Genomic DNA, 18,183 nt, shown 5'->3' with positions numbered 1-18,183 from the left:
ACTGCATAAGAGAAACAAACTATATACTCTTGAAATATTAAGATATTTTGTTGAAATAGATTTTGAATGTAAATATTTATATTTCTGAATATTTAAAAAATAAAAAATCAGCAAGGATAGGCATCAAAATATAAATAGAGGTAATCTAAGGGATTTGATTTCTTTTCCTTTTAGCATACTATATTTCCTATTTTTCTACGTGGCCCCATTTTGTTTGGGGTGGTAATATATGCATTCCCAACAATGAATTTAAGATTAGTCTAAGACAGTGTTTCTCAATAGAGCTATTACTGACATTTAAGGCTAGACATTCTACCTTCTTTGGAACTGTCACATGCATGGCAGAAAGTTTAGTGCCCGGAGCCCCTGCCCACTAAATGCCAGTAATATTCTCCACATGCTACCTAACAGAAGTTGATACAAACATCCCACTACCCTACCTTGAGAACCAATGCCATAAACCAGTCATCACCCTATTTATTTTTGCCAGATTCTTGCTTTCCTAGTTCCTTGCAGCTAAACCAGGTCCAATTGTGATAAATGAGACAAAGGGAACTTTGCAAGAGCTTCGGGAAAATGCTTTCCTTCACTAATATAAGGAAAAGGTCACTTGAAGGACCCTGTCTGAAGTGAGTGCCCACCCCAACCAAAATTTCTGTATTTATTTTATTTATTTATGTATTTATAATCCTCACCCGAGGATATTTTTTCCATTGCTTTTCAGAGACCAGCGGGGGGGGGGGGGGGAGAACCACCCTGATTAGGGCCGGGGATTGAGCCTGCACCAGAGATATGTGCCCTTGGCTGTAACTGAACCCAGGATCCTTCAGTCTGGGGGCCAACACTCTTAACCACTGAGCCAAACTGACTAGGGATCCATTCCCAACACTTTAAAATCTCTATTCTTGCTCTACTATTTACTTCTCTTTTTTCTAATACCCAGTTTCCTCTTTTTCCTAATCGTCTTCCAAAGGAAGATAGAAAAAGTATTCAGAAATAAATTCTTATGTATTCAAATTTCACATAAAAGAAAGTATAAGTTAAGCATATCATGGTTTCTCTAACTCAGTTTTCTGTAGCAGCACTGTCCAATAGAACTCTCTGTGACAATACAAACATTCTAAATCTACACTAATAGAGTAGCCTGATCACTGGCTAATGTAATTGGGGAATAGCATTTTAATTTTATGCTTAGTGCTACTATGCTGGATAATGCAGCTCAGTAGGAGAATCAGATCTGTCAAATCCTTCTTCAGAGTATTCCTTGTCATAAGTTTTTCCCCAGTTCCACCAATGCCATCCATAATCAGTACTATACACACACCTCATACTACTCTCTCCTTAAATACCACTGAAATATTTCCCTTCCTACACTCCACCAAAATATTATTTCAACATTATTTAAGCTTAACTGTCTGATTCATAATGCTCAAAATTCTTTAACATCTAAAAGAACAGAAAAAATAAAGTCCACATGGCATTCAAAATCAAAATCACAACCTGATTTGATGCATTTTTCTAGTGTTATTACCTACAAAAATCTGAGTCAGTAAAAGATCTACTCATTATTTCCCAAAATGTTAAGCTTTCTCATTAGTTATACTATGCTATCAATCACAGATGACCTCCTTATGACCAAAAAGAAAAAAAAAATCTTAATTCTTCTTCACCCACCTGGAAACAAGCCCCTTTTCTGATCACTGCTCTGGCAAAGTAATTAACACTTCTAAATTGCAAAGCTAATTTATACTTAATCTAAATAGTTAAGGCTAATTTATTGCTTTAACAGTTACTTAAATCTTTTATTGTTAACTTTTCATTTCTTTAGGATTTGTTCCTAAACTTGACAGCTTGAATATATCATATACCCTAAGAGTAGGGCCCTCCACAGAGCATTAATCAGATGTTAATTCAAAGAAGGTAAGAACAGAAGAAAAAAGGATTAAGTTAGAAGTTTCTCTGCAAAAAACCTAAACATTATTCCTCCTGTGCATTACTAAAAGCTCAAAATACAGCTGAGTTCTGGATAGGTTTCTGGCCTGGTAACATGTCTCAATGGTCTAGAGGGAATTTTTCCTGCTTTCTCTTCATACCTTTAGGAAACAGTACCTTAGTTCATGAAGTGTTCCCAGGCCTAAACCAGATCTAGGCTCCCTCGGAAGCATTAATAGTTTCTAATAAGTCAGATAAAATGCATTTCCTCAAATGGTGTCAATGAGACAGATGGAGTACAATGAAGGAATAGAGCACGACTCCAAACCCCCGACTCCAAACCAAAGAGGATAAAGAAAATATTTTAGTCAACCAAAAATGAGTTCTGTGTGAATCAAATTCTACCATGACTATATAATTTAAATATTATTTGAATCTTTTGAAAACAAGTCATTGGTCATTTTTAACTGTCATAGACATTTACCATGTATACAGGAAAATTTTTACCCTAAGGAAAAGCTACTTATTTTCTAAAGAATGTCTAATTAGAATTTTAAAAGTAAAACTCATTGTTCTCATTTATTCTATTTTTAAATAGTCTTAAGTAGAATAAACCTTTATTTCAGGTCCCTGAACACTATTTAAAATGAATTAAAGCCAAAGCACCAAATGACTTCTTTTCTATGTGCTTCTCTCCAAGAAACAAACACAACAGATAAAACTGGCATTAAAAATATTTAGATGGCCTGGCCAGTGTGGCTCAGCAGTTGAGTGTTCAATTCCTGGTCAGGACACATGCCTGGGTTTAGGCTCGATCCCCAGTAGGGGGCGTGCAAGAGGCAGCTCAATGACTCATCATTGATGTTTCTCTCTCTCTCTCCCTGAAATCAAGAGATATATTTTAAATAAATAAAAAGTATTTAGATATTTTGTCAAACACTTAAGAGTGCTTAATATTCAATTATATCTTAACAAAAAAGAAAAGACTGCTTAATGCTAAAGCACAATACTAGGTACCCAATAAGTGGTTAATGTCACAACCTAAAATCCAGAGCTGTGATCACAGCAGAACATCTTTAATATGGGTATGTTTTTGTTCTCTCTATATATACTAAAAAAGAATGTTACAATGTTTTGGAGGAGTTTCTACCTCAGACTCTTTGTATACCTACATTTGAAAAAAGTAAAAGATTAAAAATAATGACCTTGATGTTAGCAAAGTGTGGCCAACTGCTAAACTCAATTCCTTCTCTGGAGCTTATTTCAAAAATAAATAACCCATAGCTCTGTCCCATCACGGGAAAAAGGGGAGAAGGAAGGAGGCTGGGGCAGAAATCAATTTTCCCAAAATTGCTTTACAGTTTACAAAATCTAGAATTTATTTAGAAGGTGATAACTCCACCTTGTTCCATAAACCAATTTCCCTTGGTACTGTGGAGAGCAGAGTACATATTTACTAAATGATTTCTTTAATGTGTCTCTCAGAAATTAAGAAATTCCCTTAAGATGAAGAATTAAGCCTTTTAAACCTAAACTTTTATAATTTTAGGAAGTTGATGACAAGATTCAAAGAATGTAAATTAAGAACTCATTTAAACTAACTTCTATCAGATTCATGTATGTAAAATAAATGAAAATATTTTTACCCCAGAAGTATTCTATAATTTAGCTACCCGACAGAACTATTTTCCTTTTCAAATTTTAAGGATATTAACATAGTCAAATTGGAAAAATACAAATTTCAAGTGATAAATCAATATCTAAGCTATAAATATTCTATGTCCACACACCTTATATTTTATTTAGTTAAGTGGTAGCAGGGGGGGTGGTGTGGAAAAGGTAAATGAAACAAGGAATATAAAGGATCACCACAGTAAGGAACCATAAAAAGAAAACCCCACATATCTTGGATAGAAGTAACTGGATAAATGGAACAATGAATATGAACCCTTCAACCAAAGCTAAGGATACAAATTTAAATGGAATCAATAATCTTTAAATAATTCAGCACCTGGTACCTATATATATGTGTGTATATATATAAAAAGCCTACATGGAATGAATTGGTGATCTCAGTTCAGATATCCTGGAGGTCTTATTAATAATGTGAGTGTACAGTACTGAAGGTAACATGTATAGAATAAAAATAGATTCCATTTCAGACAGATTCCATTTCAGATACAGGTAAAAAGCAATTACATTAAATTACTATTTTCATAAAGTACCTAAAATGGTTCAAAATTATTTAAAACTTTGCTACAGAAACAAATATTAAATACCCATTATGCGTCAAACGTACATACATTAAAAAATATATACTAAACCATATTTACTTTGTGGGATTTTTTTTTTAGTATATACAAATTCTGATGTCTTAACCTTCTTTCTTTTTTAATTTTATAAAGAAAAACTCTCATGCTAGCAAAAAAAGAGAAGGTAAAGGAAATTCCCAAATCATCTATTTGGTATAATATATATCACTATCAATCCCCAAATAAAAAGTTGTGTCAAGCCATATAATATTAAACAGACTGATCAACAGCTAATAATTAAAATCAAAGGAAACTTTAAAAATACTCAAGGTAAATAGCATTACTTGTTAGAAAAAGATACATTAACTACCTTAAAAATATAACAAATTAAAAATCCCACAACATAAACCAGACAGAATAAATTAGCTGGTTTTATGTTTGGCTTTGTTTAAAAATAAGCCAGTACATATACAAGGGCTTTGTATATATTATCATTTCCAAAAAACAGAAAATTTTCAATAACTTAAATTTGGCCGTTCATCTCTTTAAAATCCTGTGTTTTAGAAGGCATGAGTTCTACTTACCACATATTTTACAGCACTTATAAACTGGTTGTGGAAGAGCAGATGCTGCGTTTCATCTTCTGGATTTGAAGCTGTGTAAAGCATGCCACAAACATTACAGGAAACTGCTCCAAATCTTTTTTGTCCTGCATCCTATGTATAAAAACAAACAAGAGGGTTTTTTTCCTCCGAAAAGAATAATCCTAGAACATTAGCCTCTAAAGCTATGGTGTGAACATAAAGTGAGAAATATTTAATCTATAATAAATAATATACAATGTTGATAACAAAAATGAAGATGTAATCTTTGAAATCTGTGTGCAGCTTTTTCAAGAACTGTTTCCATTTTAGTAATTTCATCATTTACCCCACAGCACTTAAATGAAAGGAATTGAGAAATATCTTTAACACTACAATCTTAGTCCTAAAGCTCCAAATAGCAAAATACTCTACAAATGAGAATATATATATTTTTTAATCGCAATATTTATCCTGTTAAAGTTTAGAGAAAATAGTGTTTTATAGTCTGTTTTAAATACCTTAAGTCTGTTCTTTTTAATGGTTTTATCTTCGTTTGTAGATATTAAAAAGTATTTTGATGTCACCTGAAACTCTTGAGAAAGGTAAAATTAAATTTTTTCTATTATCTTTATATTAAATAAGTACAAAAGACTGACTACAATCACCTATTGTCCAGTAATTTATGCTTGTACTGTAGAATAGTAATTGTTTACCAAATGCTTTTTATTCTTGGCCTTATTCAACAAGAAAATTTCAGGAATATGATCTAACTTTAAGAATAAAACAAAAACAATTCTTCTATTCTTTCTGTTCTAAAACTGTGCAATTTGAACTAATTACTGGAAACAAAAAATCTAAGATTAACAGTATCTCTAGTACCTTAGAACTAGGGTCAAATAGCAAAGAAAAAAACAATTTGTAATTGTGGTTAAGAGATATATATACACCCCCACACACAAAACATATTTACCATGTTAACCATTTTTAAGTGTATAGTTCAGTAATGTTAAATACACTTTAATATTATGCAACCAATCTCCAGAATTCTTTTCGTTTTGCAAAACTGAAACTTTATACCCATTAAACAGCCCTCCATTCCCCTTCCTACCCAACTCCTGGAAACTACCTGGTTCTAGAAGACTTCCCTCAGAATGATGATGACAAGGAGCGTCTGCAGCGGAGGCATTCCAGGGCCTTTGACCCATTCAGTTTAACATAGGCTTGCCCTGTTACTGGCCTCCCCATCCAGTCAGTGAGTGTGTTCTGGGACTTTCTGTCTATGAATCTGACTAATCTAGGTACCTCAGAGAAGTGGAATCATACAGTATTTCTCTTTCTGTGAATGGCTTATTTCACTTAGCTTAATATCCTCAAGATTCAACCATGTTGTAGCATTTACTTCCTTTTTAAGACTAAATAATATTCCAATGTAAGCATACACCAAATTTTGTTTACCCATTCATCCAATGACAGACACTCTGGTTGCTTCTACCTTTCGCTATTAAGAACAATGAACATCAGTATACAAATACCTCTTCAAGAAGGCAGTTTTCATAGGAATGAGTAAGCATTCCTACCCCAATTTCGTCATTGGTAAATGGGAAACAATAGTAGTACTGATCTCATGTGTGTGTGTTTTTTTTAATATGGCTTAATTTCATTAATATGAGTGTAGTGCATGGAAAAATGCATTCAAAAAGTCTTAGCTGCTTTCATTATAATTAGCATCATCCTCATCCTTATCACCTCCGGAACAACACTACCCAACAGAAATGTGATCCACAAATGTAATTTTAAATTTTCTAGTAGCCACATTAAAGAATTTAAAAGCAAACAGGTGAAATTAATTTTATAATATATTTAACAAAACATATCCCAAATATCACAATTTCATTATATATTAAATATTTTAAAAATCTGTTAGTGATATACTTTACGTTCTTTTTCTTTTGTACCCATCTTTGAAATGCAGTATATTTACACTTACAGCGTATCTCAATTCTGATGAGCCAGGTTACAAATTCTCAAAGCCAGATGTGGCTACTGTATTGGACAGTGCAGCCCTAGGTTCCACTTGTCTAATTCTGTTTCACTATCATACTGATCTGACAACAGAAACATTATTAAATTGTATAAAACAACTCTTTCCCCCACTAATCCTTCTCAAAAATTTCTAGACAATTCTTGCAAAGTTACTCTTCATATTAAACTTAGAATCAATCATCCAATCCCCCCAAATCCTATTACGTTGACTGAAACTACATTAAATATCCTTATTATTTCATTTTTTATATTATTAAAATCAGATCTTTCATCAATCAAAGCATCTCCCTCTCTTTTCTACCTTACAACCAAATTGTAAAGTACCTATGTTCTATTTGAAATTAACTACTGGTTTACCTTCCTGTAAAATATAGTTTTAAAATTATAATATACTAAAATATAAATATTTAAAATCATTTTATGTATTATGCTCCACGTTATTTTAATATTTAAACCAACTACTAAAAGACAGATCAAATGACATATTTCAGAAAGTAAAAAATATAAAGTATCAATCTGTTATAAATAATAGAAGTATATAAATTTGAGTTTTTTAAATCCTCACCCAAGGATATATTAAGAGAGAGGAAGGGAGAGGAAGAGGGAGGGAGGGGGAAGGAGAGAGAAAGAGAGAAACACTGATCAGTTGCCTCCCATATGGGACCCAACCGTTGAACCTGAAACCTAGGTATGTACTCTGACTGGGAATCGAAACCACAACCGTTTGATGTATGGGACGATGCTCCAACCGACTGAGACACTGGCATGACAAATTTAAACTTTTATTCTTTGTTATAATGGACTCACTATTTGGGAGTTAGGGGGAGATTTGTAATGATATCAGGAATATTTACATAATTACAAAGAAAGGGTCTTTAGAAAAAGGGAATGAATTCATTCTTTAACAACATGCATGACTAAGGTGCTCATGGCCCAGCTGGCATGGCTCAGCCGTTGAGCAGTGACCTATGACCCAGGAGATCATGCGCACTTCAATTCTGCATGGTTTGATTTCCGGTCAGGGCACATGCCCCAGATGCAGGCTCGATCCCCAGCAGGGGGTGTGCAGGAGGGAGCCAATCAATGACTCTCATCACTGAGGTTTCTATCTCTCCCTCTCCCTCTCTCTGAAATCAATAGAAACATTCTAAAAGTAAAATAAAATGCTTATGACAACACTTCACCAAAAAGGTCAAGTTGTATACTTACTATGATCAACTGTTTTTCATCAGCTTTCTCTGCTTCTTTTAATTTCAAATCCTTTGGAATTGTTATCTCCAAATGGGAATTACACTTGGGCCAAGAATGATTTGGTGGTGTCTCCCTTTAAAAAAACAAAAAGATTAGTAAATGTTATAGATCTGTATCACTTCAAATTACTTGAAGGAAAAAAATAACTTATTTTCTATACAACGCTGACAAATTTCAACTCCAAGTGGGGGGAAAACACCTTTAAAAAATCAGAGATAGAAAACCCAAGAATACTACTAAGTTTCAACAAATAAAAAACTGCAGCACCTACTATGGTTTGAAAAAGTTTTATAGTTTTAGCCATCTGAGTCACTACAATTTGTCCTAAACACGGTTTTCAGTAATCTCTAAGGTAAAATAAGTCAGATTTAATTTAATTATGGCATTAAAACAAAAAGCTTCTGATCTACTTAAAAAACTTCTACATGTTGATAATATCCAGCATTTCGAGGGGTTTGAGAAAAGGGACTTTCTCAAACACCTTCTCCAAGAACAAAAAGACACATCCACTTTGGAGGGAAATTTGGCAATGCAGGTGAAGACCTTTAGCTATGAAATTTATCCTAGATGTAAGTCACACAATTGGGAAAAGACATATGTACTTCTTACAGGACTTTGTTTTTAATAGAACTAAACTAGAAAGCAAAATGTCTATAAAAGTGAACTGTTAAATAAGGAATAAAATCTAATGTAGATTTTTGAAAGAATGCACTAAGATGGAAAAGATGCCCAAAATACATTAAAAAACGAAAGCTACAAAACAGTATATATAGGCATAGAAAAAATATATAACGAAAGAGAACTTGCAAATATCATTGTCTATGTGAAAAACTGAGGGTTACAAGCATAACTTTTTGGGGGGAAATGTCACAAACTCAAAATTTACTTTAAAATACTTAAATTCTGTAAAAAAAAGACAGCAGACCTAAAATGGAGTCACTTATGCTAAGCCCCAATTATCAACTCGAAGCTTAGTTTTGGCTCTCCCAGAAATAGAATCTTAAACCAATCAACCAGAATCACCTGTCAGCTCTAGTTAAGGCAGTCGTAGGGAATGTCCAGCCTGCAGGCCGAAATCATTAGGTCTGGCCCTGCCAAGGCAACCACGGGTGGGATTCAAAATTCAATAAATATAGGAGCTTTTTTCAAAGCTAATTTTTAAGTTGATAATTCTGTATGACCCATGAATGATGTTATAAATATTGATATGACCCCCTTAGCAGAAAAAAGGTTCCCCACCCTGCCCTAAGGATCATAAAGTAATTCTGCAGTAACCAACCCACCTTTTTTGCCAGTAGAACTTCCTGTTCCCATTCCCTCTGCATATAAAAGTCTTTCATTTTGTATAGCTCCTTGAAGCTCCTATCTGCTAGAAAGAATGCTGCTAAATTCTAATTGATTTTACTCAAATAAACTTAAAATTTTTAATATGCTTCAGTTTAACTTTTAGCTGTCATCATATTTACACTTATGTTAAACTAATACCTTACCTGGTATCAATGGTCTTAGATGTTTGGTTATTGAGTACACTGTGCTGTTGGGGAGCTGAACCTGTAATTTAATCACGATGGGTTATATATTAAGCTTTATACTTGCTCTCCATCTAATAAAATCATTTTACAGGGGGAAAGAAGCTCAATACATTAACTGCTTTATTTTTCATTAAAGACCATTTGATAAAATTAGAGCTCCTTTTCTAGAAATTACTCTTCAGGGAAGAGGCAGAAAGGGCCACAAAGAGATCTAATGGTAGATTAACAAAAGTATGCCTCTAGTTTTACCAATAATTAAAAGAACTGAACACAGGAAATTGTTTAAATGCCTGCATAATTATATAACCTCTAAATAGAAATAAATAAAAACATTTCTTTTTTTGTAATCCTCACCTGAGGATATTTTTTCCATTGCTTTTCAGAGTGGAAGGAGGGGGCAGAGAGAGAGAGAGAGAAACATGGATGTGAGACACACACTGATTGGCCGCCTCCCACACACACTCTGACCAGGGCTGGGGATTGAGCCTGCAACTGAGGTAGGTGCCCTTAGCTGGAATCAAACCCGGTACCCTTCAGTCCGTGGGCCAATGCTCTAACCACTAAGCCAAACCGACTAGGGCAAAGCATTTCTTCGTTTAAAAAAGTTATAGTCTCTGGAGTTTTAATCACATTAATAAATAATGCAATAATTAGCCCTGGCTGAAGTGGCTCAGGTAGTTGGGCGTCATCCAGTGCACTGAAAGGTTACTGGTTCGATTTCCAGTCAGGGCACATGACCAGGTTTCCGGCTTAATCCCTGGTAGTGGGCGTGCAGGAGACAGCTGATCAATGTTCCCCTCTGACATCAATGGTTCTCTCTCTCTCTCCCCCTTCCTCTTTTTCTAAAAATGTATTTTAAAAATGTTTTGAAAATAATGCAATAGTTCATTCATTTTATTTTGCAATGCATAAATGTATTTCTCATGTTCATATTATATTTCCCCTTGCCCCACTAAGAGAAAACGTTAAATGACATCCAATGGAAGAAATTATCTGACCTCAAAATTTTGCTCCTTAAGCAAAGAAACAACATGAATTAGGAATTTCTTTTCTATACCCCCCAGTATTACTTCTGATATATGTGAGCAAATCCACATCCAACACTTCAAATAACATATTATCAAAACATTTTCACAAGGTTACAAAAATAAATTTTTGTATGGTATAGGTATAAAATTACAGCATTTATTAAATCTTTAATTCAAAGACAGATCACTAGAATGGAAAATTGAATAACTGAGGGCCTAAAGATAAATACCTGAAATAGTAAAGCACAGTCATTTATACTTGAGAAATAAGCTGCTACTACACTAACTTAGGCAATTCATTAAATAATACTTCAGTCACAAACAAAACAAAAGATTTAAAATAGACAAAAGAATGTTTGGTAGGGAGTCAAAGAATCATACCTAAGTTCTTTAAACAAGTCAATCAATAGAAGCAATTCTCCCTCAAATAATGGTAATAATCACACATTTGAAAAACATAAGCAATGGTTAAGAAGGATTTAACAGGTCTATCTGGTAGTCCACATGGTTTCCTGTTATACTGACATTAAAAATATCTCTGAAAACTGTGAAATCCAAATAATATTTTCAAAGTGTTACCTGAAAATTTACTCTCCCTTGTATCAATCTTTGCTTGACTGAGCAGAGTTGAAACAGTAGTGTTATTTTCCACTGGATTGTTTTCCAGTTTAGATTCCAAACACAGGCTGAAATTCTGAACACATAATTCAAAATGTTAAGATTTGGTTTTATATCAATCTTTGGCTCTTATCCCAACACACTTTCAGTGAATTTTAGCATAATAAGAAAATTTAAGATAATTATTTTTATTTGAAGTAATTCATCGATTTGTACCTTAAAAGTCTCTTCATGATCTCCCCACAAGCTATTCTCTCAGCATCAGCTCCATCATGCTAACCTGAAAAACTTACTTCTCCCACAGTACATTCCATATTTGCTTGGCTCTATACTTTTTCAAAGTTTTATCTACCTAAACCTGCACTGCCCAATACAGTAGCCATTGCCACATTTGAGTACTGAGCACTTAAAATGTGGTTGGTAGGTTGATTGGAGACGTTATAAATGTAAGTCACACACTGGATTTTTAATAGTACCAAAAAAAGGGTAAAATATTACAACTTAAAAAAAATGATTACATGTCAAAATGATAGTATAATTTATATGACAGAATTAATAAAATATAATACTTTTACCAGTTTTTCTTTTCTTTTTCAAAGCTACCAGAAAACTTAAAGAAGATATCTGTGGTGCACATTTCTACTGGATAGTGCTGATCTAGAACACTTTTCTTGCTGTATAAACTCAACTCATTACTTAAATATTACCCTCTTGTCCTGGCCTGTTTGGTTCAGTGGTCAAGAGCATCGGCCTGTGAACCTAAGGGTCGCAGGTTCGATTCCCGGTCAAGGGCACATACCTGGGTTACAAGTTCAATCCCAGCAGCAACCAATTAATGTCTCGCTCTCACATCGATGTTTCTCTCTCTCTCCCTCTCTCCCTCCCTTCCATTCTCTTTAAAAAAATCAATGGAAAAAATATCCTCGGGGAAGGATCAAAAATATAAGAAGTTGAACTAGAATGAGAAACATGGGCATAAAGAAATAAAATGGCAATAGGTAAGTACCTATCAATAATAACCTTAGGTATAAATGGATTAAATATCCCAGTCAAAAGACAAAGGGTAGCTGAGTGGATGAGAAAACAAGACCCAAATATATGCTGCCTACAAACGACTCTCACAGGCTGGGGGGGGGGGGGGGGGGGGAATAAAACTTCTGGAAGACTTTAATGGAGAGATCGACAGCAATACAGTCACAGTAGGGGAGTTTAACACCCCACTGACTTTACTGGATAGATCTTCCAGACAAAAAAAAAATCAACAAGGAGACAGTGACTAAATGACACACTAGATCAGATGGATTTAATTTACATTTACAGAACATTCCACTCCAAAGCTGTAGAACAGGCATTCTCCTCAAGTGCACATGAGACATTCTCAAAGATAGAGCACATGTTAGGACATAAAACAAATCTCCACAAATTTAAGAAGATTAAAATCACACCAAGCATCTTCTCAGACATTTACACAATGGAATACTATGCAGCTGTAAAAACAAAGAATCTTTTACCCTTTGAGACAGCATAGTGGGACCTGGAGAGTATTATGCTAAGCAAAATAAACCAGTCAGAGAAACACAAGTGTCACATGCTCTTACTCATATGTGGAATCTAATGAACAAAATAAACCAATGAACAAAATAGATCTGGAGACATAGAAGCATGGAACAGATTGATGAATCTCAGAGGGAAGGCGGGGTCACTGGGTGGGTGGGGAGAGATTAACATAAGAATTTATATGCATATATGCATAACCCATGCACACAGACAATAGTGGGGTGAAGGCCTGGGGGAGGGGTACAGGTTGGAGGGGATCAAAGGGGACATTTGTAATATTTTCAACAATAAAGATAAATTTAAAACAATTATGTGTACACACACACACACATATATATCTTCCCCTAAAGCCTTTTCCAAGCTTCCCCATCCCTTTCCCCAAATTTGGAATAATTCTCCATCTACTTCCTATCTACCTCTTTCATGCCCTTATCACTTCCTATTTTTTATATTCCATTATATTTATCTCTGTATCTCTAAGGGCTCCTAAATCAGAACCTTGTCAAAGCAGATACTCAAGAACTTCCAAAAGAAAATACTCTAATCTCTATCAACACTGGCTATCTCAGAGAAATGGAAATAAGAAGGAAAACGGTTAACTTTCTGTGCGCATGTATATATCTATCTGTAGTGAGATTGTTACAATGAATGTGTAACATTATTTTTGAACATTATGTTTTTGAAAAAGATCAACATTTTTCCATTGAAAAAGCAGAAAAATTAAGAACAAGAACAATGTTACCAATTAATCTTCATTAAAAGGAAGTTAGTAAATTACTGGTTTAAAAAACAAATTATAAAATATTTAAGCCTTACAATCCACAAGTACAAATAATTTAAATTCATCCCAAAGAATTCACAGAAGGCCGATTAGATGAGATGCTTAAACTTATCAAATCATCTTTTCCCAGTACAGCTGAGACTGGCACTGTATAATTAAAAGAGCAAAATTATGAGCAGCCCTAGAAAAAGTTTACACATGATGTAAGGTTTGTTTTCACATTCTCCTACACACAGAAACTGTTAGCATTTATATAAACATTTAAATCACAAACAGTGCTGAGTATTCTTTCTGAATATATATAAACATACACAGTAAAATCATAAAAAGAAAAATCTACACCAACTTCAGGAACATGTTTAACTCTGGGAAGAAAAGTAAAATGGAAAGAAGACGAGGCATTTAACTATATCTGTAATGTACTTTTCTTACTTTAGAAGACCCAAATTCAATAAAATGTTAATTTTTGTCAAATTTAAGTGATAGAAACAAGTGTAATATTAGTCTCTGTAGTACTCAGAATGTTTGAAATAGTCAAGAATTTTCAAGTGTAAATAATGTGTGTTTTTTTAATCCTCACCCTAGGGTATTTCTTCCATTGTTTTTCAGAGAGAGTGGAAAGGAGAGAGAGAGGATGTGGGGGAGAGACAGAGAGAAACACTGATGTGAGAGAGACACATGGATCAAGCCTGCAACTGAGGTAAGTGCCCTTGACTAGAATCAGAGACCCTTCAGTCCAAGGGACAACGCTCTAATCACTGAGTCAAACCAGCTAGAGCTGTAAATAAATATTTTTAACACAAGTTTCATAGGATTGTTTCTCATGTTCCTCAAGACAGAGGGACTGTATAAATCCAAAGCACATTTTAATAAAAGCAATAATATAGGTTAAAATAGCGTGGTCTAAGTAAGCATCTCTACTCTAGTACAGTTTAGTCTAGAATAAATAAAAGAAATAAAATTACATTTTATTCTTAAATAAATAACATTTCTTAGTCTTCAATATATTCCCTATAAACTGTCTGCCCTTCAAGTTTTGACAAGTATTTATGCATCAAGGAGTTAGAAGATACACTCTCCAGCAACACTTCGGAGTACAAGCTATAAGTCTGCTGACAAAACACACCCTGAATAGAAAGCCAGCCCATCTCTACAAGCAGTCATATTTATTACTAATACTACTACTAACTACTTGCTTCTAATTACTATCACTATTTGAATAATTATCTTCTAATTGATGCTTTCATTCCCATTTTTACAGAAAATAAAACCTAAGAGTACCATATGGTGCCTGTTCCCTTGAAGTTCACTTTGATTTTTACTCCACAAGAACAGACAATGATCTATATTTTCATGGCTTCTGGCACAAAGCCCAGACTTCTCACTCATTCAAATTTGCTCCTAGACCAAAATGCCTCTAAAAAGAGCTCTAAATCACTCACAAAATTTCTAATGCTCAGAGTATGTTGCTACAGAAAAAATGTTGGGCCCTGGCAGGGTGGCTCAGTTGGTTGAGTGTTGTCCCAAAAAGTTGCAGGCTCAATTCCCAGCCAGTCAGGGCACATACCCAAGTTGCAGGTTCAATCCTCAGTCAGGCGCATGTGGAGGAGGCAACCAATCAATGTTTCACTCTCACATTAATGTTTTTCTCTCGCTCTCTTCCTTTCTAAAATCAATTTTTTAAAAGGCATGTCCTTGGGTGAGGATTAAAATAAAAATTCTTAGTCACTATAATTTCTTAAAGATTGAATTACTTACATCTTTCAGACATATTATTTGCCAACTATTCAAAATGGCAAACCAAAGGGATCTACTAACAGAAATGTTTAATTTTTTAATTTTATCAATTGCTGAATATAGGCTGACTTGTGCCAGCTGAAATGAATTTTAACAGCTTGGTCAGAATTGAGCTCAACTTTAAATTCTACAGTTTAGTCACTATTAAAGAATAGTTTCTGTTGTTACAATTAACAGAAAAATGAAACATATCACTATGTTAAATGAAAAAGAAAAGCTAGAATTCAACAGGTTTATGCTTCATATAAAATATAAATAAAGGGTGAAAATGAGGAAACAATGAGAAGCATTCATGTAAATGTGAGGCATCTAAAGAGCTCAGTAAATTCTATCACTCACAACAAGGTTAGATTATTAAAACTCTTGCAGATACCTCAGCAAATGACTCTTCTCTTTTATGATTCCTAAGATAAAATATGTTGCAAACACTTATTTCTTATTAAAAAGTACTCAGACACCCATATTGTGCATAATGAAAATAGATTACCTTATTTGGTGTTGATTCAAAAGAATCTTTCATCTGGTTATCCAATGGTGGGTCAGGAGGTGGTTTTATCTGATTATCCAAATGAAAATTTTCAGGAGCCCTTTTTGTGGTTTTATTAATTTCAACTGTAAAACCACCAATTTTAATTTCTTCAGAATTAATTTCTTTCTTTTCTTCCTGCTGGCAAGCTATATTTTTATCATGGGGTTTTGTCCCTAAAAATGTACTCTGAGTCACTGGATGAGGCATTTCTAATGTTGGTAGTGAAAAATTAGTCCGTAATAAGCCCAATTTAGGGGAAACTTGAGAGTCCAACTTATTTTGCTGCACAGAGTTAAATTTTGAGAGTTTAATTTTAGTCCAGTTGGAGTTCTTTTTAGTTGAGCTGTTTATTCCATTTAGTATACATTTCACAGGCTTTGTTTTTCTACTGGGGAAGAAACGATTACATTGAACATCCTGATTTGTTTCCTTCTGATGAAGTATTTGTCTTTCAACATCAGCCTCTTCCAATTTTTTTTCTGTAGGCTTCTCCTCCTTTATACTTTCCATTTGTGAAGATTCCTTTTTTACCTCTACAGTATCTGACTCGATTTCACCAGCAATTTCTTCACAGAGCTGGAGAATGCTACCTCGTTTGCTCTTTCCTGCCTGTTCATTATCTACGCTTTGTTCAGGCACTGATGACTGTGAACTTTTCGGGGATTTTGCACTAATATTCACTTGTGAATGAACTGATTTCTTTGTCTCATTTTTTTTAGAGACCACTGTAGTAGCCATTTTTGATCTTTTTATCTCAGAAGTTACAGGCACAGATTTTGTTTCCTCTTTCCTAGTATTCTTCTGAAGAGAGTTTTCAGATCCTTTTATGCACTGAGAACTATAAGCATAAGCTGTCTGATGCTCTACTTTGCGTTTTTTTCCTTTGGGGGAATTTATTACTTCATTAATGACTGGATTTTCATCCTCTTTACAGTCCGACTTTATTTCCAGTACTTTTCTTTTCACATGTTTTTGACTTGTCTTAACTTTATTAGATTTATTCTGAGTATTGCTACAGTACTCTCTTCTTGTTGGTGGCAAACTCTGTTTAACTGCTTGAACTTGACCCTGAACTTCTCTACTTCGCAGAGACCTTGTTGAAACCTCTGTAAGCTGCTGTAGTCTTTGTGATCTCCGGTTAGGCTGTTCATTTGATTTAGGGGTTTCATGCACTGATTTTTTCTGAGATTTCTTTTTTGTAGATTCTTGTTGTGAATGTCCCTTCACAGTCACCATATTTTTATTAATGGACTTACTAGCTTTTTCATCACTGGATGCTGCCTTCGCTGACCTTGTACTCATACATGCCCCTAATTCAGGCTGATTTATTTTACTTTCACTGGAAGATTTAATCATTGATTTTATAGCTTGCTTTGGACCTGATTTTTTTGCTAGATTCTTTTGAGAACCTTGAATTTGTGCTTCTAAATTCTTATCATCACTTTTTTTAATAACACTGGAGGAATTTTCTTTTGATTTCTCCTGAATGGACATTGTTCCTGAGTCAGGTCCTCCTTTTCTGAATAGCTTCTGAGAGGATTTTCGTATCCTGGTAGGTGCAAATGCTATGTCCAGTACTGTTACTGAGAAGCAGGTCTTAAAAATTGCCTTTGATGCTGATACACATTTTCAACAAAAATACCAGTTTGCCTCAAGTAAGGTTTCTGTCATCCCTAGGACATGATAAAAGCTGGCATGAAGGCTGAAAGATACCTGCTTTACTTTTAGCAAGGCAACAGAAATTTGAAGAAAATTGAATTTTAATTTGATATTTTTGAACTTTTTATGAAAAATATGTAATTCAGGTTCAATCTGTTTTGTTAATTTTTCAATTAATATTGGTTTTCAGGCCAGCCCTATTACTGGAGGAGTTATTTATCACTGACCTGTCTTGACAAAGTTTTTGAAAACTTTTTTCTTCTGGAGTCTAGAGATATTGGACTTTGATTCATTTGAAACATGTCTTCTCTTATTTGCTGAGTCTGTTGATTTAAAGTTCTTATATAACCTCTTTAGTTTAATAAAATATTTTATTAATATAGATATCCTTTTGTGCTGCCATTTCTGAAAAATAAAAAAAATAAATGAATAAAATTTTGTCCAATGCAAGAAAAATGGCAATGCTAATACTATACAGAAATAATCTTTATTTATATAAGCTCAGACGGGCGTGGCTCAGTGATTGAGCATTGACCTAGGATCCAGGCGATCGAGGTTCAATTCCCGGTCAGGGCACATGCCAGAGTTGCAGGCTCGATCCCCAGTCAGGGGTGTGCAGG

The 18,183-nt window shown here is 34.2% G+C and overlaps 1 protein-coding gene across 4 annotated transcripts in view; it reads right to left on the bottom strand.

Annotated features, from left to right (window-relative positions):
* Positions 1–18,183, bottom strand: part of ESCO1 (establishment of sister chromatid cohesion N-acetyltransferase 1) — a 51,876-nt gene that overhangs the window by 17,771 nt on the left and 15,922 nt on the right. For all 4 annotated transcript variants that reach the window (XR_013999753.1, XM_081150062.1, XM_081150063.1 and 1 more), the window contains 5 exons: positions 15,863–17,968; positions 11,202–11,316; positions 9,553–9,613; positions 8,021–8,135; positions 4,769–4,900 (listed from right to left, as the gene is read on the bottom strand). Coding sequence is in view for 3 of the 4 variants with exons in the window: in XM_081150062.1 (XP_081006188.1) it covers positions 4,769–4,900; positions 8,021–8,135; positions 9,553–9,613; positions 11,202–11,316; positions 15,863–17,398 (1,959 nt within the window). In the remaining variant the exon portion in view is untranslated. The remainder of the gene's footprint in view (positions 1–4,768; positions 4,901–8,020; positions 8,136–9,552; positions 9,614–11,201; positions 11,317–15,862; positions 17,969–18,183) is intronic.

Source organism: Miniopterus schreibersii (assembly GCF_964146895.1).
Source record: "Miniopterus schreibersii genome assembly, chromosome: 10".
NCBI classification, from domain to species: domain Eukaryota; kingdom Metazoa; phylum Chordata; class Mammalia; order Chiroptera; family Miniopteridae; genus Miniopterus; species Miniopterus schreibersii.
Note: the sequence above shows the minus strand (reverse complement) of the source record. Positions and strands in the feature narration are given on the sequence as shown.